Source organism: Atractosteus spatula, chromosome 14, assembly GCF_055471065.1.
Source record: "Atractosteus spatula isolate fAtrSpa1 chromosome 14, fAtrSpa1.hap1, whole genome shotgun sequence".
NCBI classification, from domain to species: Eukaryota; Metazoa; Chordata; class Actinopteri; order Semionotiformes; family Lepisosteidae; genus Atractosteus; species Atractosteus spatula.
The window spans coordinates 9533854-9558733 of NC_142719.1; the positions used below are offsets into that span (position 1 = coordinate 9533854).

General features: G+C 38.9%; 2 protein-coding genes across 4 annotated transcripts in view; both read left to right on the top strand.

Annotated features, from left to right (window-relative positions):
* Positions 1-10066, top strand: part of LOC148820578 (synaptotagmin-like protein 1) — a 31652-nt gene extending 21586 nt beyond the window's left edge. For all 3 annotated transcript variants that reach the window (XM_088933197.1, XM_088933198.1, XM_088933199.1), the window contains exons 8-15: positions 963-1079; positions 1824-1990; positions 3115-3217; positions 3670-3831; positions 4942-5020; positions 5446-5545; positions 6335-6540; positions 7897-10066. In XM_088933197.1, the coding sequence (XP_088789323.1) occupies positions 963-1079; positions 1824-1990; positions 3115-3217; positions 3670-3831; positions 4942-5020; positions 5446-5545; positions 6335-6540; positions 7897-8051 (1089 nt within the window). In that variant the 3' untranslated portion in view covers positions 8052-10066. The remainder of the gene's footprint in view (positions 1-962; positions 1080-1823; positions 1991-3114; positions 3218-3669; positions 3832-4941; positions 5021-5445; positions 5546-6334; positions 6541-7896) is intronic.
* A 2124-nt stretch (positions 10067-12190) lies between these two features.
* LOC148820579 (digestive cysteine proteinase 1) lies at positions 12191-23320 on the top strand. Its single transcript, XM_088933200.1, has 11 exons — positions 12191-12393; positions 13694-13753; positions 14638-14730; positions 15261-15433; positions 16300-16543; positions 16874-17069; positions 17305-17498; positions 18338-18429; positions 19468-19629; positions 19796-19985; positions 21752-23320. The coding sequence occupies exons 1-11, from the start codon at positions 12342-12344 to the stop codon at positions 21937-21939; spliced, it is 1644 nt and encodes a 547-aa protein (XP_088789326.1). The 5' UTR covers positions 12191-12341; the 3' UTR covers positions 21940-23320.
* Positions 23321-24880: the final 1560 nt, after the last annotated feature.

A 24880-nucleotide genomic window follows, 5' to 3' on the forward strand; every position in this document is an offset into this window, starting at 1 on the left:
GGGCCTTGCAGTAATCTAATCCAGAAGTATAAATGCATGAAGTAATCTCCCTGCTTCTGTCAGTGGCAGTAAAAGGGCCTAAATGAGCTATGGATCCTCGCTTACTTCTGGAAGGACTGTGTTGCCCTCTACTGGTATGTTTAGGGAATAAGATGCATCATTACTGGTGGTTAAGTTTTGCATTTATTTTAAATGATCCAAACAAGAACAAATAGGAAAAAGCCAACACAGACAACAATGTACAAGTGGTTCAGCACCCATCGTAAAGGAGGCCCCTCCCTCCATGACATCATCCAAGCTTGCAGAGCTCAGGAAGTCTCCAGGACCACAACTGTTACTTCCAACCCTGCGCCCAGTGGCATTACACCAACTCTGTACCCCTGCTTGGGAAATCCTGGTCAAAGCCGGCTAGCGGATTGACTTGGGTTCAGCTTTACAACATCAGGACAATGGATCTGATCTCATGCTTGGAGAGGGTGACTTTTCTGGTTTAGGGCATAAAATCAGTTTCCCCAGAAATATACTCAAGTCTTTCAAAAGAACTACTGTATGTCCCACTCTAGTCTATTTTCAGACGATGGGGTTTCAGCTAATTTTGAATAACCTTAGCAATAGTTTATTTCTTTTGCCAGCTGCTGCCAATGGGTTTCTGGTCATCTGTGAACCTCCAGTGTTATCAGTCCTTTGTCTGACCCTTAACCTGGCAGTTTTGCGCTGTGGTCTTGCAGCATGAATGGATGATGAAAGTGCCCATTTCAGTGGACATGTATATTGTACATCTCTCACATCCTGGTACAAGGGTTGCAGCAAGTTGGGTTAATCCAAAAATAGAAGGCCTACAACAAAACAATCTGTGATTCCAAGGATATGTGCCTGAGATTGAGAAGTACTGGTATCCGTGAGTCTTTTGCATGAGCCATATTCTACTGTAACACTAACCCCACCCTCTGGTCTCTGTTCAGATGGACTCACCATCAGAAGGAGACTCAGACACACTCTCCAGCAGTGCTCCATCAGAGCCTGTGAGAAGCCCCATGAGACCCAGCAACTCCATGTCCAGCCTGCAGTCCAGCACCATGGTGAGCACATTGTTATAGCCTACCTGCATCACAGTACAGAAGCAGCCCTACTGATTTCCTTCTCAAAACCAGCGCATGAAACATCAACAGAGCTGTATGTCTCAGAAAGTAATCATGTTTTATATGTGTCGGCAGTATTCTCTTGTCTTAAACACAAGTCTCTTGACCAGCTATTGGAAGCAGCTATTATTATCCTGCAGACACTGATGATATACAGGGTTTGTTTCTGAACTAGAAGCACCTGTTCTTGCTCATATTTAGACAATGCATAGTCTGCATGAAAGCAAAATAAAATACAGAGTAATAGGACAGAATTATTCTGCATTTTGTAGCCCAGCCTATATACAGTATATACATTTCAGCAGTAGTACTTAATACCCATTGTTTTTAATCATCACAGCTAGTTAAAGTTACTGAAACTTCTGCATTAAGCTGACTTGAACTTGGTGCATCAGTTTTTAAAAGGGACGTGTAAGAATTCACAATTCAGGTTGCGAGATACTGTTCAAAATCTTGTTGTTAATGTACCAGTTTGTGTCTTCAGCATCTCTCATTGTTTTCATACCCTTTGTTACTTTTTTAGCAAATATGTTTTTAGGGTGTATTCGTCAATGTTTTATGTATCATCACTCCAGAGGATATGTGCTGAGCGGTGCCACAACTAGAAGACGTGGTAAGCAACCTTCACATCACTTTCGCCCTGGCGTGCTTTAGATTTGAGCGCTGTGCTCCGTGTCTCCGCAGCTCAGCGGCAGCATGATGAGCCTGTTCAGCTCCGGGGAGTTTGGTACTCTGGACGTGAAGGGAAGTGTGCAGTTTGCTCTCCGGTATGACACCCAGAAGGAGGAGCTGCAGGTGCAGGTGTGCCGCTGCCAAGACCTGGCGGAGGCCAAGAAACAGCGCTCTGACCCGTGAGTTGCCTCATCCTCTCTCGGGTTCAGCCAGCAGGGGGTCCTGTACACAACTGAGAGCAGCCAGATTCACTGTTGATGAGACAATGGGGAAACTCTGTGTTTCACCTAAATATATCTTAATTAATTGAAATAATTCATCTTTAATAGAAAAGATGAATCAATGAAATCAATTAAATCCACAGTGAGCGAAGCATTAACAGTATGACCCTAGTATTATCCTCTAACCAGTTAAGTAGTGGAGGGGACTTAAAGAACAGATCATTTTGAACAGCATTATAATTTATTACCTTAACAAATGTGACTTTGTAAATTTTATAAATATTCATGCTATTGGATAAAATTGAATGCTCATTATTTTAATGTTTTTTTTTTAGTTTATAAGCTAAGGACTTACTTAAAATCAAAAGTTGAATGAGTAGTTTCTCAGTTGCAATCAAAGTAAGAAAATTAATTGAAGTAAGTTTCCACTGGTATTGTTTTTAAAAATGAAACAAGAATGTAAAAAAAACAAAGTGCTGAAACTCTATTAACACTATTTTAACATGATAAGAAGAGTTTTACTGTAACTATGCAATTGTGCGAACCTTGTTGGTGGAAGAAAATCTCCTTTGCTTTTTTTATTTTGTATTATTCTGATACTGGGTCAGTCTCTGCTTCCCATCTGGTGCTTGTCAAACATGCAACAGCACCCAACGCATGTGTGTGATCTGAATGTGACTTTGCAGGAAACAGGAAGTAAAGTGTAGTTTAATGTGCTTGATTGGTTTTCTAACATATAGTACACAGATTGGTACCAGATCTAAGATTCGGGATGGTCTACTGGCACAAATTTGTCAGTGGTCTGGACATGTAGACATAAACCTCACTTCTCCAGTTTCAGAAAGAAATCAGGAAAAACAACTAGACTGTGCTGCAAATCTCAGCATTCAACAGTGCATACCATTACATGAAATTATGGAACATGCAGAGGTTAATTCTGGAACATTGCAGCTTAATCCAGATTCACTGCTAGAATTTGCAATACAAGTTGAAAGTTGCCTTGAAATATGGAATTTTATTTTTGCTCTTCTGTTTTAGTTAAGATGCTGAGGCTCTTGTCTATTTGGTGTCTACTTTTTCAGGTATGTTAAAACTTACTTACTCCCAGACAAATCCTCTCACAGCAAGAAGAAGACTTCAGTGAAGAAAAAGACTGTTAACCCCATTTTTGATGAGACCCTCAAAGTGAGTCCTGAATCCATGTTCATAACCTCCTGCAGTACACCCACCTCAGCTGCCTACAGCAAATCAAAGGCTATTGACCTCTCCCTTTTGTAAATTGCCATTTCTGCTCATCATATATAGCCTCACAAAATATTACAAACATTTTCTGCCAGTATTAATAATCGTTCAGCTTAGGGATGAAAATACAAAGAAGATGAAGATAACCTGAGTAAATATTTAACACAAAGACGTAAGATATATTTGGACTATTAAAAAACACAGTGATCCTCAAGGAAATATATTTATTTGAATAATTTTGAGAAAACAGTTCAGTAACTGGTAGAACCTATTACAGCAAAAATTCATTTTTGATGTTTGAAGGTGGCGGCTGCTAGCAACTGCACAAGCCATTTTGGGGCAGGGGGCCTCTTCTCATGTATAAACATGCCTTTTTCTGTTTTATTATTTTTCAGTACAAGATAAAGATATCAGAGCTCAAGAGCCGCACACTGAACCTGTCAGTGTGGCACAATGACCCGCTGCGACGCAACATCTTCCTGGGTGAGGTGGAGGTTTCCATGGCAACGTGGGACTGGACCAACACTCAGCCAACCTGGTACGACCTGGTGCCTAGGGTGAGTTTTCCAGTCTGCCCGTATTAAATTGCCCCATTTGTCCACAAGCACACTTGCGGGTTGAGACAAGGACAGATTGTGAATAGAGGCAGCAGCAAACATCTGACCTGTTCTAGGGGTGCTTAGAAAATGAGTAAATGGACTGTGAAAATTGTGTGCCTTGGAATAATATAATTTAATTTATGTGTGTGTATTTACACAATAGAGCCAGCTTAGATGTATGATCCATTTTTCAAAAATATTTCTACGTTTAACAGGTGTATACACTGCTTTCGGCTGGCGATTTACTACTAAGTTTCTTAAGATTTACAAGTAGAATATGAGTTATATGAGTCACATTAAGTCATGAATCTTTATATTTCCAATTGAGAAAGCAAGTGGCATTAAATTTATAATTAGTTTAATTGTAAATATTGTAAATAGTAGGGAACTGTAAATTCTTCAATTTTGAGAAACAAAGGAAGTAATTGCTTAATCTCTGTTTGCATTGCAAAAGCTGAATTCTGCATTGAAAAAATAATTCAGTTTATGGATGCTGCATATGTAAAATCAGCTCACTGAAGGACAGAAACCACTTCTTCATACCTTCAGGAAACACAGTATGAATTGTAACGCGTTACCCTCCTTCAGTACAGCTTTTGTAAAAGCGGCCTCTTTCCATGCCTAAAGTGATCATTCACCTATTTTGTGAACATCTTTGAAACACTATTACACTTGCACTCTCACACTGCCATGTGAAGTTGTTATCAAGTGTTCTGGTACCTGATGCTGATGTGACTGTTTGTCGCAATGCAAAAGAGAGCCTCGTGCATATCAACTACCAACGCAGATGTATTTTCTGATATACTGTACAGTGGTTACACACATACACTCACACAGGTTAACATGAAATTGATTCATCTGTTGAAACTGAATACACTTCAGTGCTTTACACTTAGGTTATATGTAAGTAAATGGGAACTTGAAGCCTCTGTGTCTGTTGAAATGATAATACTCATTACACGGTATGACAAGATGCCATGATACAAATATCACTGCGAGATACAGAAAGTTTGAGATTGTTTAAAATGGAGCATATTGTGTGTATTTAAAAACTTTTCACTTTCCTAGGTCCAGATGACCATTGACTCCATCAGTGCCAGGGGCACAATCATGCTGTCTTTGAAGTTTGTTCCTGCAGGAGCAGAAGGTGGGCATCTGTGATGCATCTCATCTTCCTTTTTCACACCATTTGACAGTTTTTCATTTAAGATTGTAGGTATTGGTAAAATGCAGTATTCTGTATATTTGAGACACCCTGCTGAAGTAACCTATTGTGTAGCGGGGCTGCTGACACAAAATGACACCCAGGTGGATGAAATGGGCCCCCTGGTATATGTGGTGCTTTGAAAGCCTTTTAAATGAAAAGTTCTGTATAAGTGCACAAAATTACTATTAAGCACATTAAACATATAACAATGTGCAAAATAGCTATGTGAAATCTGGTGAAACTACATTATGGTACTGATGAGCATCGGAAATCTCATAACCTGCTGAGAAAATGTAAAAGAAGACAGTGGTCATGTAAAAACATACAGAGGAACGAAGGCCTAAAGGTTTTGATGCCCCTTGCAGGTAATGGCATGCCCTTGACAGGAGAGCTCCATGTCTGGCTGAAAGAAGCACAGGGTCTGATTCCCACCAAAGGAGGCAGTGTGGATTCCTTTGTCAAGAGGTAGGCACATCACTGTAGAACAAGAGTCATGACACGCAACAGTTCTCCAGAACATGCAGGATCTAAAGATAACTAAAGAAACCTTGATAGCCTCAGTGTCAGTGTCTAATTAAAGCATGCAGTGATTTCTGGGTGTTGATCAGGAGGTGAGCATTGTTCGGTTTGCTTGCTAAGGTTCCTTTTTTGAGCTCAAGGCCAGTTCAGCTGGAATCAGTGTGAACAGGGAAGTGAATGGGGTGATCTAATCTTCTAGAATTACATTTCCTCTCTCCCCTGTCTTGCTGGAAAGCACCTATCAAGTACTGCATTTGGAAATTACGGCTGCTATGCAACCAAAATAGGGCACATTCATTTTCCACAGGTTTCGTAAATATTTGTAGCCTGGTGCCATTCCCTTCTACTATCCCATTATTCTGAACAGATCTCCTTCAGCTGAGGTTGTGATGGAGACTAAATTGTATATTTCACCTGTTCCGATGGATTTCGATTGGATCAAAATCCTTTTTCTTGCTGGGAAAGTTGATTAAAGTCTTTATGGTGCTTTTTGAGCCAAAGACCCATTGCCTGTCTTAGACCAGAGGTTACAAAATCATAAGCCAAATAGTGTAAGTTCAATTAGTTGTTTCCTCTAAGATGATGGATTCTGCTAAATGTGTGCCACTGTGATCTGGGCTCAGATTTCCTGCTCACCCTTTATTTGCAGGGCAGTAGAGTAGAGCAATTCATTTCTCAAGCAATCTGAGTTAAAAGTTATCTGAATGACAGCTCGCCACTCCTCTCCTTCTGCAGTTATGTGCTCCCGGATGAGAGCAAAACAAGCCGGCAGAAAACCCGTGTGGTAAAGAAGACCCTGAGCCCCACTTACAACCACACCATGGTGTATGATGGCTTCCAGGTGGAGGACCTTCAGGAGGCCTGTGCTGAGTTCACTGTGTGGGAACACGACACTTTCTCCAGCCAGCTCCTGGGAGGGGTGCGGCTCAGTCTGGGCACAGGTAGGCCACTAGGCCACTGGCACCACAGTAGCAGGAGATGAAAGACTGGACAGCTGTTGAAATGTGTTTACCGAAGGCATTTGACATGAACAGCACTGCTTGAATTCATTTCATTTACATAATTGCTTAATTCCCTGTAGGAACTTGTTTGAAATTAATAAGAAAATTACAAAAAAGGGGCATGTCATACAGCAAAACATATTCTTCCGCTAATTAAATTCTAATTTTTCCAAGGTTCGTCTGTTTTAAAGGCCATATGGATTCTGTCATGCTCACCCCATCGGTTGGCTGCCACAGAACACTAACAACCTGGAGACTTGGAAATTCATTTGGATTTTGAATTTGGACTGTGTTTTCGGAGAGATAGGGTGAGGGTTCAGTCCAGGTTCAAGACCAGGGCTGAAGTCCAAACGAAGCTGAGGGGTGATCTGGGAACACAGTCAGGAGACAAAGCAGGGGTCAGAGTGCAAACAAAGCAGAGCACGGGAACAAACACAGAAACGAGGGGGCTCAGTGCCCAAACTCAATGACAGAGCCCCGAGCAGTGTCGGGCCACAGTATTCTGAGGAGCACCTGAGACAGGTGTGGTCATAAACTGACTCCAGGTGCTCCAAGTCTCCAGGTGATTAGATTTCTGTGGCAACCAGAAAAGGGAGATGGGCTGGTGATGATGTCACTGACTTCTGCACCCAAAGTTCAGCAGCCAGGGTGACAGATTCACTTTGAATGAACAAATAATAGAAATATTGTTATTAGTTCTTATATTTCTTATTGAAACACTGGTATTTTACACTAACATTACAGAGTTTTCCAAATTTGTTCAGCTTTATGAAAGCAACTTCATAAGTTTACAGGTTCACAAATACCTATCACAGTGTAAACATGGGCAGGGGAAAGAAAAAGTCCATCACTGAAGAGGTTCACAGTAAACAGCTGTTTCAGGGGTAAAACAAAGCTTGTCACTTGCTCAAGCACATCTACTCTTGACTAGGCTATAGTCTATAGCAAAACATTTGTCTTCTTAAAAGCGTACGTACATGGACACCCTTGAAAGTGACATGGGATATGAACATTACTGAGAAACGAGAAATCATTTTTATTTCTCTTCATCCAAATCTGGCTTTAATCCAACCTAGACATGATCATTGTTTCAGCATCTGTATATTTGTGCATGTTATCTGTAAAGCAAATTCTGAAATAAATCGATTGATAAATGGACTGAGACTTGGGATTGGGATCCCAATTAAGACACACTACTTTTATTTGTCAGCTTCACAGTCATTGCTACCGCATATCACGTCTGAGAGAATGACCTGCCAGACAGCGTTCCTCAATGCTCAATGTGTTGTGTTCCAGGCATCAGCTATGGCGTTCCTGTGGGCTGGATGGACTCCACAGAGGAAGAGAAGAAAAGCTGGAGGGCCATGATTTCCCAGCCCAACACCTGGGTGGAGGCCACGCTGCCCTTGAGGACCAATCTAGCGCCACGTAACATGGGCAAAGAGAACTGAGAACAGGCTTGGCACCTTAGTTAGGAGGCAAAGAAATGAGTGAAGCCTCTCAAAAACAAAATGGAACTGCTACACGAAAGAGATCACTGAGGAGTGTAACACAGGTTTTAGAGCAGAGAAAACATAGCAAACTTGAATCACTCAGCCCAGACATCTAATGCTGTTCAGCTGTACCAGAACATAAAGGGGTAGTTTATTTATAGTTTAGTTCTGGCAATAGTCCTAGATGTCCTTCCGCAGATGAACATTAGGTAGTCCAGGTATAGTGAACATTAGGGCCTTTGACACTGAGAAAATGTCTAATAAAACTAAATGAAAGGTTTAGATGAGATTGTTCTTTAGCATTTATTTAGGGTTTTGTACTGCTTGTACAATAGTAGTGAAAATTCTAGATCTGGAAAATGTGATCAGTTTTGTCAGACCACTGCCCTGATTAAATGGAAAACGTTTTAAAACTAGTTGAAAATAACTTACAAACTGCACATTTGAATTGACCTAGGAAGCTTTATTTATCAAACCTTAAGATTAAAAATGGGAAAACAGTACAATTATATAAAATATGCTGTGTAGTGACAATCTTATGTCTGATAAAAAGTTATTTACTTAATGGAATTTTTTATTATACTTTCTTACTATCTAATTATTTTATTTTTCTGTGTACTTTATTTTATTTGCCTTTTGGGGTTTTTTGTGTGTAATATACTGTATATGCCACGTGAAACATCCAGTCCACCATTTACATACTTTGAAATCACTTCTAAAAACTATGCAGATGAAACAAATTTGAATTATTTTTACCAAGGAAAGTTGTATAGATTAAGGTTGTTTACAAGGGGGTCTCCTGTAATTGTCTCCTTCCCCTAAGCTGCTAGTAGGCTTCTTTTAAACTACAGTGTCCAGTGGAGGAGTGGGTTAGAATTGCTGAATCTGATTTTTAGCTCAGCTGGAAATATTTTACCATTTTAAAGCCTTGTGCAGTTGATGTTTTGGAAGGCATACAGTATTTGAATCAAAGCACAGTAGCCATAAAAAGAATTTGAAACCTGGAGAAAGGAAATGAATGTTTCTAATGTGCCTGGATCATTGCACCAGTTAAGCAGGGAAGAACTTGGGACATACTGTAGGCAAAACAGATCAGGCAAACTACTGGAAACGGACCCTAATACCCCCAAGTCAGCTAGTCCTCGAATTTCCTCCTGGTTTGAATTATGGGCAATTCAATTAACTTAGTTAATACAGCCTCAAAATAAATTAACAGTTCAATTAACAGAACTGACTCACTGAGAAGAGCTCACAATCACAACACTGAGCAAGACAGATGTCCAAATGTTTGCTTCCTTGGGATATGAGTATCTAGCTTTCATTTTAAAATAAATGTATGTATCAGTGTAGTAGACGGGCAGTCAGAACATTCTATTAAGATAGCAATACCTTTATCTAGTCCTCTGAGAAACTTACAGAGGCTCAATCTGCTTGCTGTTTTGAAATCAATTTGAACAGCATTCTTGTTCTGTCAGAGTTCTCTGCGTAGCAGTGTTCTGCTTTCTGTCATTTATATGTTAAAATACCAGATTAGATGGAAGTAAAATGTTTTTATGCAAATGAGTTTTTTCAGTCTTGCCTTGTATTTTGTATCACTTCTGCCTTTATAGTCTTTAAATCCTGGGTTATACGGCAAATTCCTGAAAATTGGATTATTGATAGTGCTGTTTGTCCTCAAGAAGGTACTGTATAGAATATATTTTAAACAGTTCCAGCTCCTTGCTTTCTGAACATTTGCTGCAGGTTTTTAAAAATGTAAAAGAAAATTGCAAAGTTTAATTTCTGTAAGAATCTGTAAAATTGAATTTTGTATAATGTTAACAGTCACAATTTAATATCAGGCTACTGTAACATTGTTCTCTTTAACACTGTAACAACTTCAATATACACTGTTTAGATTATTTGAATTTGAAACAACTTTGTAAATTGTAAATGCCTGCAACCACTGCCATAAAAATTTGCTTTACTTTTGATCACCTTGCCTAACCTGTGGTTTACTCAACATCTCTGATAACGACACTAAACTCCACCACTAGTTTAGAGGTATAAAGATATAAAGAGGTTGACTGTGCAAGCTAGAAAATAATGCTCTACTGTTGAGCTTCATGAAACCTAATGAAATTGATACTATACAGAAATGAGCATTAGTAATCAATCATTCAAGCCATATTTACTTAATAGTAAATCCTTTTCTTGAAAGCACAATTGCAACCTGATGCAATATTCCAAAGGAATGCTGGCCTCTGTTTAAAGCAGGTAAATTGTGCTGATGGGTGTGTTTAACCAACCAAATGTTAAGCAGTGTGCGGTATAAACAAATTGATTTATACTTGTACAATTGTCTGGTAATTTTGAGATTTCCACAGTATGTCCAGTACATAGTCTTTACAAGGAATCTTTTCTTGATGGCTTCTCTTCTCCGTAAGCACAAATTGTTGGTCATGACTGATCTGCTGTGCTTTTCACTTGGACGTCATTCCTCTCTGTTCTTCCGTTGGTCACACACCGGACAAGACACTTCTACCTGGGATGCACTTTCAGAAAAAAAAACTCATTTCGAAATCGCTGAATGCAATTGCTGAATGTGGTTTGATTCATTGTAGAAGTGTTGTGGTCAATTTTATGTGTTTTTTTAGGATTGAATGAAAAAGGAAAATAGCTTTCCCTAAATGGTGTAAAGGGAAGCTGCTACAGTAATAAGAACATTTGAAAATACACCAAGAAAATGGACCCACAGAACTCATTTGGGTGAGAGTAACTTTGTGATCGCCATCCATTTTTGGATCCCAGGGAATCAGTTTCAATTCTGTGTTGGGGAGTTTGTTCCAAACATTTAAAACCCTCCATATTACGAAGCCTCCTGTTTGCAAACCTAAATACACACCCATTTAGTTTCCCGTTGTTTCACTGTTGAACCCGAAGTAGTCCTTTAGGCTGATTTTGTCAATATCTTTAAGGCTTGCAAACATCTTTATTGTTTTTTTTGTTCAAGACTAAAGTTCATTTAACATGATCTAGTTTCTTAAATCTGTCAGCAGAATACATTCATTTAAGACCAAGAATTAACCCGTCAGTCCTTCTTTGAACTGATTAAACTGTGACAAATATATTACAACTATATTACCATAATTTAATTTCTTTTCTGGACACTTTATAGCCAATCTAATTGTATATTTGCATTCCAAATTCACAAATGAGTTGTGTTTTTAAAAAAAAAACATGTCTATATGACAGCAGTTCATGCATAGTTTTTATAGTTCTCAATTTGACTTTGTGTTGTAACTGATATTGTGAATGAATTGGACTTTATGTACAGGCACTAATCATAAGACTGACAACTTTTTATAGTGCTGACAGAGAAGAAAACATGCTGACTCAGTGATGATTTGATAACCATAATGCCCTTTGACAATGCTACAAAATACACCCACTAGTCTTCCTTACTTAAATTTAGCCAATATTAAATTTTTGCAGAATTTAAATACTTGCACAAATCTTCAGATGCATATATCTCTTTAAAAATCACATCGCCATCGAATACAACGGTTCTAATTTACCTTGCTATTAGAATTTCTCAAATTCACCTTTCCAAAATATATTGATAAGGGGGGGAAATATTCATAATGGAAACGACTGTTGATTAGTTACTACTGGCAAATTCGGTAATATTTCATTTATCGTTTATTTTTTTAGTCCAATATACTGTGTGAACCTCGGATTACTTTGAAAACCGATTCATATCTTTCACAAAAAGAAATGACAGAGGCCTACAGTTATTACTATTGTATATGCAGTAGTCGAAACGAAATTCGTATAGCCATATAACTAAAAAATAAAAAAAAACATGTTAACAGGTTAATACGAACATTCTATATAATCAAAATAGAAGAAGACTTGAATAATCACCAAATAAGAAACAGCACAATATCAGCTGACTGAAGTTGCACAAATTATCACGTGAACGAAAAGCCCCATCGAGTCAGAGGCTAGAGAAATGTCCCTCCTTCTAGAATCTTTAGTTCCACCTCCGTTTTTTGTGTTTGGTTAATATGATCTCAGGAGAGATTTTTATTGGTCTCAAACGACAAGCCAATCACGTCTGAAATAAATAGTTGAATCACACAGAGTGATGTGCATGAGTGAATGCTAGTTGTCTTTTTCGGAAAGGGTCGGGGTTGAGGGAGATCTGCAATATTTTAATTGGCTTCTGAGAGTGTTTCTCTAAAATATTTAACGGAAACATTGCAGATGGAGAAGTTGTTAGTTAGGTTTTTAAATGTGATATGGTTTTTCGCCGTGGGTAAGTGAGTTGATTTGTATTTCATCAAAAGCGGATAGCGATGTTTTGTCATCTTTAAACTTTTCAGCTGCTTCCGAGGGGAGTTACCGCTGTTTAAACTGACAATAACATGCAGTTAGCACGGACTCTTTCTGAAATAGATGGCCTAGACAGCTTAAGATAACCTTTTTTAAAACTGCATACGGTACAAACAGTGTTTCTTTCGTCATTTTTAAAGAATTGACTGTGAAAAATGTTTTTTTTTGCGTGCGGGGTTTAGATTTGATTGTTAATCATGTTTATTGTTCGTTTATGTAAACGACTGGTAAAGTTTTGAATTAAAATATCGATTTGGGTCTCAAGTATGTACTGTAATAAGATAACAATCCCGAAAGGATACACGAGTCGTCGTTCCAAATGAAAACTAAACCTAAAGGTAGCTAATGGACACTTATCATCAGACAAACTGAAAGCAGTGATGTCAAAACACTGAAGGATTGTTGAAACATTGGCTTGACTGTCTACTTACTGCCAATATTGTTAAATGCTGCTTGCTGGAGCACACATCGGCATTATCTTTTGAGCCCCGTATTGAGACAACATTATTTTTCGTGTGTGGTTTACTTTCGAAACCGCTTTCTTTGCGTTACAAAGAAAAATGAAGGTAGTTGCATACAGTATGTGAAGTCTAACGGACAATGGGAATAAAAAAGATCACTGTACTTGTCAATACATTATACTGTTATTACAACATTAAGTTACCTGCTGTCATTGCTGTTAACTAAGCATTTCATTGCACTTGTACATATAACAATATTGAACTAACACGAGCTGTCTGGAGCCCCATCCCAGCAGAAATCAAAGATGCGGGCACTGTAGTTTTCAGAAACGGTTTTATGTGATTATTTTATCTTTTGTATCAACGTTGCTTTCTTAGCTTCACAGTTTATTTTTTTGCTCGAATGTGCTTTTTATGTTTTGTAAATAGGATTCAGTGGTTTTTGAAGGTGCTATATAAAATATAGTTTATATTTTGAACAATGTCATCGTGGTCATTAGCATGGCACCTATTAAGATAGAGATCGGCTTAAGATTCTGTGTCTTTTAGCCCCCAGGGATGAAGGTTTGCTTACAGTACAATCCTTCCAAGGTTTATAAGTAGATGGACTTCAGGTTGACCTCATGACCATGTTTAGAGACCATTGCTACTAATTAAAATTTTACTCTTTTGTTCTGATTGCAGTTAGCATAGCTTTAAAACAAATAGTGCACCTGGTGTCATCCTTCAAGTGGTGTGCTAAACCTGATTTGCTCTTTTTAGTGCTGGAGACCAAACCTGTCATCCAAAAGCCTGAGTTTGGAAACGTCTACCATGTGAAAGGTATGCATTTGAGAAGGTATCAAAAGTAATGTACAGACTGTATCTAGATTAATATGGGATTAAACAGAATTTCAGTCAATTCTGTTGATTGGTAAATTGTGGTAGTGTCATTGCATTAAAGCTGAGAAAACTCTTGAATTCTTGTTCTGTTCTTTTACTTAGAGTTCAGATTCTGATTCTCTCAGAGCTCTCTTTTTTTTTTTTTTTTCCATGCTGATCTGTTTGTAAGCCAGCCCCTGGTCCAGAGCTCTGGACCATTTCAATGTTTTGTTCAAGCCAAAGTTGAGGCTTGCTGCATTAATTATTACCCAGACAGCTGAAGGTCTTGTGATGCAGGCCTGCATCAGCAAAAGCTGTATAGCCGTGTACATTGAGTTGTTGAATCCACTTGTTGTCTGCGTCACTACAGTGAAATAATTGCACAAGTAAGACATTTAGCCTTGTTCCCTCTAGATGTGTTTTTTGTTGCTTCCCTAAAGTCACGTCAGCAGTTTGTTTTAGATTAGGGTTGTGTTTGGCAATTCTAAACCAAAGACTGATTTGTCTTAATTGAATGTAAAGTGAGATTAGGGCATTTTGTAATGTTTTCGTTTCTCTAGATACAGCACACATTGCCTGGGTAGACAGTGTGGTGACCCCAAAATCCAATATTACCTTTTTCCTGTTTTAAAAAATAAATGGAGCTTGAAAAACCCTAGTGTACTGTATCTGTTTATTTTACAGTGCCCCATGGCTGTTTACAAATTAGTAGGCCCTTAATTTGCAGTATTGCAGCACTCTTTCATATTTCATATTATTTCATATTACTTACAAAGCTAATACTTTGCTTTGTTCCATATAGAAAGACCTTTCAGAAGTTAGTGAAAGTTTCTTCTGTTCGGCAGGTGTGATCTCCCTCCCCTATGCTGAAATTAAGGAGCCTTTTGAAGCCTGGTACAACTTATCAGGTGCAGTGAGCCGGATAGATTACTACAATGGTGAGTAGAGCCACAGGAACAACCGTGTGAAGGACGGCGCAATCATGGTAAAACACAGTTAAGGATAATGAAGGGAAAAGTAAAATGAGCAACAGGACTACCCTGTAATACAGGTTACAAGGAACACGGAAAACGTGGCCTCAGCATCGCGACATTCATTCAAACATTCTTTCAAGAGGGTAAAGCCTTAAAGATGTATGAAAGACCATCCTGTAGTAGCATGAGAGCTGCTTAAGAGAGGAAAGAGATTTATTTTATGCAGCCTCAGAGCATTTGCCTCAGTATTTTTTTTTTAATTCTGTAGTTCATATTGGGAAAAACTCTTAATTCTATGTGTGAACCATTTTACTAGCATTATTGCTGATAATCCTTTCCCAATTAAAAATCTGTTGACTTTAGGATGTACCACAGTCACAGTAACATGCACTAATGGTAATCTTGGGATTTAAGTACTTGGTTTTCATCAAAGGTAACAACTGTTTGTGCCAGAGGTAGACTGTGGCTAAGTGACTTTCATTTTCTGTCTTTAGGCCAAGTCTCCACATTTCAGTACGGGTTCCAGAAGCCTGCAGGGGCCAGCTACAAAATCAGTCCTGAGACCACGGAGACAGAGGTCAATGCCATGAAGTGCTTCCAGGTCAACGGAACCAAGGACGATCCTGTTCTACCTCAGAGTGTTGTCCCTAAGCTGGAGGGTTTCCAGGTATCTCTTCCAGTCAGAGTGAGACAGAAAAACAGTGCATTAGTCATATCTAAAAAATTATCACATTCTCAAATTAGTACCTGCAGGAATAATTTGGTGCTTGCAGATATCGAATGTAATCTCTTAACTCATTTGCTAGCTTGCCTGTCTCTTCCACCACTTGGGTGGTGCTTGTTGTGTTCCTGCTGTGCTGTGTGCATGAACCACTTGCTGTGTTCTTATTTTTGATATCCCTGTTTGAGCCTGAAGTCCACTGTCTTGGGCCATAGTTAAACTAAAGGTTTGGAGTCGCATGTCTCGTCATCTAATACTCGTGAAGGCGCATTTGGGCGAAAGCCATGAAACGTGATTGCGGACCTTCAGTGTATTTTTTTTATAATGTTGATATGCAGGAAAACCTCTACTCACAAGCAGCACTGCTTAATGGCATGTCCTTTAGCTTGTAGTAAGGAATGACTGCCAAAGCTTATTGATGTTGGAGTAGGAGTTAAACTGGCATTCACAATGCTTATTAAACCATATGCAGAAAAGGCAGCCACAAGAATTTTATGCTTGTATAAGAAAGCGGCCATTAGCTGCACATCCAGCATTCCTCAGAATGTGCTTCACCCCTGTACTGGCAGGGTTGGTTGGTCTTCTTGGCCCTGGTCAACCAGGCTCAGTGGCTTTCAGCATATCTGTGAGCTTGCTGTGCAGTCAGCTAGCATTGTTAGTCGTTTACTGAATACAAAGTATCCCACGGGCACTGTGGGCTTTAAAGTGTGAAAAATTGCATTTTCATATTACAGACCTAAGCATCCTATGTGCATTGTTTGTGGTGGCAAAGTGAAATTGATTAATGGTTGCGAACTGTGCATGTCCTTCAGCTTGTGAGAACGGAGTATTATAAGGGGCTCCTGTGTGAAGTGTGGCAGAATGTGACTATGGAGGGACACAAGAAGAACACCTACACCCTGTGGGTCTCCAACTCTTCAGATGGATCAGCTGTCCCACAGCACTATGAGATGATGGGCTACAATACCCTGCTGGGTTCCCACTACGACAAGTACGAGGTGGACTACACTAAATTTGAGCACCACCTTGACCCCCAGTCCTTTGCACTACCTGAGGGTATGTCTGTCCTTGTGCCCGTATGGTGCTAAACTCTGTCAAGTTTGGAAACTATCTTATGTATGATCTTCTCTGATTTGTCTTGTCTTTATGCACGGAGGGTTTTAGCATAGTGGTTGCCCTTGAAATCTCAATGTCAAATATGCATTTTAATGCCATTTCATCATGTACTTTTTTTTTACTTGTTTCTACCGTTTTATCTTGCAATGTAAAAATAAATGCCACTTTGCACAGGTATAATGTAAGTAAATACAACCCATATTAAGACTTAATAACCAATACTGGATGAACTACAGCTTGAGGAGAATACCCTTGTCTTTCCCTCTACAGGCATGAAGTGTGAATCATTCCCAGGCCCTGGGGTGGAGCATAGGATTCTGGCCAATCCCATGCAAGATCTCATCCACACCTGCCCCACAGGACACGCCCATCGCTTGTTTGGCCACTTCAAGGAGCAGTTCCAACGGTGCTACAGTGATGATGAGGAGCATGAGAAACGTGAACACACCTTTGTGCACAATCTCCGGTAGGCAAGGAAGTTGAGTTTCCTATATTTTGGGAAGTCATGATGAAATCAATAGGGATAGTGCAGTTAAAGGTTTTTCATTATGTGGCTGTCACTGTACCCTGGTTCTTGGCCTCTGGTTTCTTTAGTTTTGATGGATTTTATGCATGCAGAACCAATTTCCCAGCAGCAAGCTCTTAGAATTTTTTTTTTCTGATTAAATACCAGTATAACTTTTTTTTCCCCTCTCTCTCAGGTACATTCACTCCATGAACCGGGCAAACCTTTCCTACCGCCTGGCACAGAACCACCTAGCTGACCGGACTGCTGGCGAGCTGGCGGCGCTCAGGGGGAGGGTGGGCCACAAGACACCCAACAGGGGTCAGCCTTTCCCCACGGAAATGTACGCCTCTGTCCAGGTCCCTGAGAGCATTGACTGGAGGCTTTATGGTATGCATCCACTACAACCCCTTAGAAAAAATTTTAAAAAGTTTGTTTTTTTTAACACGCATCAAAACCTGGATGTAAGACTCACCTGGGAGGGGACAATGGTATGATACGGGGTGGACTCTTTATCTTCTCTCATGCACAGAGGATGAGACTAATTGCATTAGGTTTCTTAGTGCTTGAAGTCACAGAAGAGAGAATGTGCCTGTGTGACAAATGGAGCCCTTCCTACCCGACAGCATTCAATACCAGTAATTCGTGGGCTGTGAGCATGCACACCTATATTTCCTCGACTACATTAACTCTGCCACGCCAAAAGACCAGCTTTTCTGCTGCGGCGCAGTTTTATAATATCTACATTTGTGCAGTTTCATACTGTCTACAGGAGAGTGACTTCAGGTCTGTACTCACTCAGTGTACTGAGCCTTTACACCTGGGTAGCTAATATACTGCGGGGGTCCATAGCTGTCCTGTCTGTACTGCTCGTACTCTAATAAACCTAACTGAACTCGGATAATCCATCTTCAAAATGTTAAATGTTTGATGGTGAGCTGTGTAGGATTATATGCTTTCTCATGCTTGAAGATGACTTTTCAACGCCTATTAAAATATGACTAAATTCTAGTTACCAGCATGTCATTAAGTTCCTACTTTAACAAAGTTTAGAGAATGCTACATCAGGCATCACCTATCTGTACTTGGTAAGAGAAGATAAATGACTCAAGGTTGATCAGAGAGGTTTGTTCTAGAAAGACTAGTTTTGAGTCCATCAGGAATCTCGGGAGGAATATTTATTGTACTGTATGTTAAAATAACTTCAGCTCTTTTCCTGCCTGTCTTAGGTGCTGTAACCCCTGTTAAGGATCAGGCCATCTGTGGGTCGTGCTGGAGCTTTGCTACCACTGGAGCACTAGAGGGCGCTCTCTTCTTAAAGGTGACTGCTGATGGGATGTATTTTCAGTTGAAATGCAAAATGGTTTTTCATGTCTTACTGAACACGATTTTGTTAGTCATATGAAGAGCTAATGAGTCTCCCATAGCAAGGGTTTATTCCAGAGCTACTGTTGAAAGAGTATTTGATAGTTTTCAGTATTTGTTTGACCTTGAATGTTTGCCTCTTTTCATCTGAGAACTGACAAAACAGGGTCTTGTCTTTCAAACCGATATGGTGAGTAACTGTCAAAATGTCTGATTAGAGTTGTATCTAAGCTTTGAAAAAGAGGCATTTTATGAGCTAGGTGCATTTTTGGTGGAAATATTCTTCCAAAAACCATTGCTTCCTTCTTTTAAGTGGTTCTTCAGACTGTACATTCTGCTCATTTTTAAGGGCTTATAATGCACGTAGTCCTAAATGTTTCTTTACAGGCGACCAAAGTCTACTGTGTGAATGTTGTACCAATAGTGTTGCATGCTTTTTCATTTTTTTTGCCTTTTATGGAAAGGTGAGAACTCGGCTTTAAATTGATCTTTCTCGCCATAATGGGGCACTCGCTGTTGTCTGATTTCACAAAGTTTAAGATGGGGGGGGAACACTTATTCTAGTGCACCTATTGACCAACAGGCATTAACAGGTCACATGGTTTCAGTGATGTCTTTAAAAAACAGTGTGGAATGCAGTTAATAATTTATTTTTCTGCTGTACAGCTTCCTTGTACAAATTAAGTACAGAATTTAACTGGGATGAAGTCGAAAAATGTAAGCCTTGATTGATCTGTGTGCAAGAACATAAGATGACAAATCTGAACAGGCCATTCAGTCCATCTTATTTATAGCTCATTGATTAGAGAATCGCGTCCATTTAATTCTTGATGGATCCCAAAATAATCACTATCAAGTGTGTGGCTGGGGAGTGTGTGAAGATTAGTTTAATTTTTGTTTATCCCAGTAGGTTGTCATTGTGTCAGTAATGCTTTGTTACAGTGATGCTACCCTTTGAAGTTGTTCACACTGGCCTGATTGTCTCCCTCTGTAGATGGGCTCCCTGGTGACTCTGTCCCAGCAGATGCTGGTGGACTGTACTTGGGGCTTTGGAAACAATGGTTGTGATGGAGGGGAGGAGTGGAGAGCATACGAGTGGATGATGAAGCATGGAGGCATCGCTACTGCCGAGTCCTATGGGTCATACATGGGCATGGTAGGTCACGTTGCCATATTAATCCTTTATAGACGTTTGGGAATCGCCGAGTTCGGAGAAGAAAGTGGAACAATATTCTATGTGTAAGCTTTTCTTTTCTAAAGAGGAGAACATTTATAGCTTTGTTTGCAAGGAGTGCATGGTTAACAGTGCCAATTTGTTTCAGAATGGGTTCTGCCATTACAATAACTCAGAGATGACTGCCAGAATCAAGAGCTACACAAATGTCACCTCAGGTGATGAGGAGGCCCTCAAACTGGCCATCTTCAAAAACGGACCGGTGGCGGTCAGCATTGATGCATCGCACATGTCCTTTGTCTTTTACAGCAACGGTGTTTATTATGAGCCCAAGTGTGGTAAGTGTCTCTTTATCATCTTTGCATTTTCTTCAAGTGTACTTGGTGTGGTTTACTGGTGTTGCTTGCATTTATTGTAGAGCTTGCTGTAGAACAGAGGAGACCAAACTTTCACATTAGAGTTTAGCTTTTTTTATTGTTTTACTACTCCAAGTATACCATGTAGCATTATTGTAATGATATAGCTAGACATACCAATGTCAAAGCTGACGTTGGTATGGGTAATTTTAATTTGGAAAGAAATTTCCGTATCCTGCATGATTTTCACATTTATTATTTAAAAATGAACAGACTTTAATCCATCTTCACAATATTCTGTTTTTTCTTATGCTTCATTGGAGACACAGTGAAGATGTAAAGCATGCTTTTGCACTGAAAGTACTGTATAACAAAATGTATCAGGGAAAAATCTTATCTTTAGTCCTTTCAGCTGAAGATCTTTAAATGGGAAGTTGATCATTGGTGTATTATACTGTATATTAAGAATTTCTGGCTGATATCTTGTTTAGATAAATATATTTGTGACATTTTAAAGGGAAATTTGGGCACAATTAATTTGTTTTTCAAATAATTGTAAAAGGGAAGACTTTCCTTTTAATGTCAAATGTTAGTTTAAGTATGTCTGCTCTGTCGCAAAACATAATTTAATGCTTTAAGATCTTCAATGTAATTTTACTGAAAAAAATTAAGATTCGCAGTTGAAATTTCTGTAGTTTGTCTATTCCAAATCACGCTGCCATCCCATTCCCAAAATGCAGTTTGGAGTATGTTCTGAAGGTGTTGTGTATAAACTTGCTTGCTCTTGGGAATATCCGACCATTTGGAATTTACAATTCTGCCCTGTTTTTTTTTTTTAATTAGAAGTGATCTCCATTGTATTTTACTCTTTTGTTCATTCCACACAAGTGCAAAAAGGAATTAAAAATACTGTATGAAGCTGAAGTGAGTTAAAGATCTTTGTAGGTGATGTAACATCTGTCTGTTGTGACAGTTTAGATCTGAGGTATTTGAGTGTTTTATGATGTACTGCATCAACACCACGAAAATTGATAAACTGAATACGAATTACCTTTTCTACTATTTGTAGAGATAGTTGCAAGAAGTTAAAATATTTTCTTGGAACTTCAAATATAACCTTGTCATTATACGTAAATAAGGCTTTTATCTGGTGCTGTGGTGTTGCAGACCTGAAGTTTTGATGGATCCTGTTCAAACTCTGTTAAATGATTACTGCATGTAAGGGTGAATGGCCATTCAGTAAGCTTCACAAATTGTGTGCAGTGTAACAATTATGAGTGTCAATTCTGGAAAGTAGTGAATGGGTTTTAAATGTGTATTAATACTGAAAATATTTTATTAATTACATAGTAATAGAAAATAAATGTCACGTTTTGGTTGTGGAGTCTTCTTCAGGTGTGCACAGCTCCACAGCTGGAATGTTTCTTCTCTTTTCAGCATGGAATAAACTTTACTTGTTCCTTTGCAGCTACAGAAGTTGTCTAATTTGTATACATAGTGGCAGAAAGTCCTTGAGTAGAAAATACGTTAGATTGTGGCAACAGACCAGTTTTGCATCCTAAATGTTAAAGCACTTTTATATTAGTAGGGCCATTTTTTTTCTCAATGCCTTGAGCATGAAGTAATGGATATAGTGGAAGGATGCTAAAGGACCATTATTGGAACCAGTCTTGCTTGCTGTGTTACACTGAATGTTTGCTTAGCAGTTACTGTAAATTACTGAATTTGTTGCCTTGCCTGTTGTTCAGGTAACAAACTGCAAGACCTGGACCATGCTGTGCTGGCCGTAGGCTATGGAGTCCTGCAGGGAGAACCCTACTGGCTGGTGAAGAATTCTTGGTCCACGTACTGGGGTAACGATGGCTATGTGTTGATGTCCATGAAGGACAACAACTGTGGGGTGGCTACTGATGCCACATATGTCACCCTGGCTTGAGCAGGGCTCTCGACCTCCAAGCTGTGCCATCGACCTCAAAAGCACGTTCTAGTAACTTGTGAGCTCTGAAGAGTTTTTGTCTTTTGGATTTTTTTTTCTGCTCAAACAATGTTGGATATATTTCCTTTCCCCTTAAGGATTTAAAAATGCAAGGCATGAAGAACTTTCCACCTAATACCGCAAACCTCTGTGCAGGTTGGAAGACATTTTAATTGTAGTGACCTGGCGATTTGTAGAAGCATGTATCCCTGGATACCTTTTGTCAGAGATTATGCTTAGGGTTTCCTTGCCAAGGTTCATTTTAAAAGCTGGACTGCACATTTCATTTAAGATCAGGAGCTGCATCATAGAAGGTGCTTTTCATGAGAATTTTTTTGTCTTCTCATAGCTTTTTTTTTTTTTTCCCCCAACATTGTCACAGCGTCTGCATCTTCTAGCATAAGAATGAGCACTCTGGATAGACTAAAAGCATATCAAGTACCTTTCCCTGTCTGTACTGAGAATGTAATGTGTGGTTTTGGGATGCGTAAGGTGCTAAAGCTTTTGCAAGTTATTTTTCTACTGGCAGGAAGCAATGCCTTTGAAAGTATTAGTACGGTACAGAAATAAATCGGTTTGTGTTCGTAAGGATGTGTAAATGGCAAGATTTGGCTTACAAACAAAAGCATGATTTTGGAGTCAGGGCTTTAAAATGCACTGTTTATTTGCTAAGTATAATTGTAGTTTTGATTACACAGCTTGTGCTCAGTAAAAATAGTTTTTGTACAGACCTGTGCAAAACAACATGGAAATGGCCTGTATTGGCTTGTTCTGAACATTAATACTTTTATTGATTTGGGGGTCAGCTTAAGTAGAAAAATTGATTTGAACACAAAGGCTTTAAGGACTGGACACAAGCTCCCACTACATGACAGTGTGATTATCAGGGAGCCTGGAAGTTGGTTAATGGTTAATTGTACCACTACTTAATTGGATGCACATTGGATGCACATTTAAAAATAAAGTTTTTTTTTTTGTAATTGTATTTTCTGAATGTTGGGGAAAAAGTGAGTCGTGGCTTTTTGAAAATAAACACAAAAGGCTTTCTTTTTAGCTTTAAAATAAATTTCTGGGGTATACAATTTGCACAAACAAACTGAAGTTTTATAAATGCTTGGGATCAGCCTATGCAAATTTTAGAAGTGCAACTTGTAAATTTCTACTAATACTGTACAGTGTATATTAGTGGTATGAATAGCTGTTTGGTGTATGAGAGTTTTATTAGCTTGCATGAGGTAATGTGGGTAAATGTTTATTGGAACAGGTGTGGTGCAGGATATGAAAGCAAGCCAGCAGTTGTTGCACTGGGATTTGGGAGACTGTGTCCTTGGAGAGATGGAAATGGTTTTAAAAGAAATCAGAAACAAAAAACAAAGTAGATGTGTGTGTGTGTGTGTGTGTGTGTGTGTGTGTGTGTGTGTGTGTGTGTGTGTGTGTGTGTGTCCGTCCTATATGATTTAAAATCTAAAGTGAAAGCTGAGAGAGTAGTGTCTATCTTTTCATAGATAGATAGATACTTTATTGATCCCGTGAGGGAAATTGCAGTGCAACAGCAGCTTAACACAGCATGGTGTAATGAAATTAAGAATTATGGATTCTTATTTTGCATTAATTTGAGTTTTTTTGTTTCTGCTTTTCTCTGGAAGAAGTGTTAAACATTATGCCACCTGTTGTGGCTCAAATTCTGTTACGGATATTGGAAGCTGGTGCCAAGAGACACAAGGATATTTGCTGTAAGTCCTACTTTGACACTAGTAAGCCCAAACAGAACAACTGCCTCACCCCCCCCCCCCCCCCGGGGTTCTGCTAATTGATTTGGATGGTATTTTTCATTCCTCATTTTTAGAAAAGTGGTGATTAAGTGTCCTACAGTCTAAACTGTTGCGTGAGGTGATAAATAAATAAAATCTTCCAAATAACATGCTCACTTCCCATTTCTTATTTAAAAATGGGAATAAGTATAAAACACATTTTTAGGAGGCAATGTTTTTGTACTATGTCATAAACTTTAATGGATTAGTGACATCAGAAATTAAATGATCATTTGTCTTGCATCGTACAATACCAAATTATATCATAGTTTCCTATGCATCTGGAAGAGTAAAAGCAAAGCTGGTAAAGATTACATTTCGAATGAGCAAGCTGTGGTTGTAGGCTCTGGCTCATGTTTGGTCCATAGTCTATATGGCATGACTGAATATTTTTATGAGTGATCGAAAGCAAGGCAAGTTCTGTCATCGTTATATTTTACAATAACGTGTTCATTCATTGGCAATTCTTGAGTTTATGTGCAACGTAGATTAGTTCAAACCAGTAGACAACGAACACTTTAAAGGATGCCAAAGAATCAATTACGAAACGGTGGATATGCTTTTATTTACAACTTTCATACAACATCATTCTTTGTTCAAACAACAGAAACATAACATGACTGATGTAGCTTGTTTTATGCTACAGAAGAGCATGCGAGTGGAAACGCTACAAGATATCCGAATCTGATCTGAACAGTCGCTCCAGCATTATAGCGCCTGACATACAGTTGATTAAGAGATATTCCACCTCAGCCTGTGCTTCTATATGGTTTGCGCTCTAGCCGAGCTTTGTTTTAAATGGAAGTGAATCAATTGCTTAATGACTTTTAAAAAAAGGCTCAGCAAATTATTAGTTTAATTGGGGATTCATCAAAGTATTCAAGAGCTTATAGCAGAAAATAAAACTGAAGTGACTGGTGTCTCTAGTTGGGGGGGAATTCTAATTAATACAGCTAGATAACACTAAAAATACTATTTTTGCATTCCAAACAAGTCACAATGTTATGTTTCATTTCATATTGTAAAGTAGGTGTAAGTACCATAGGGATATTTTGCTCCATGACTCATTTTCACAAGAAAATCATTAAATG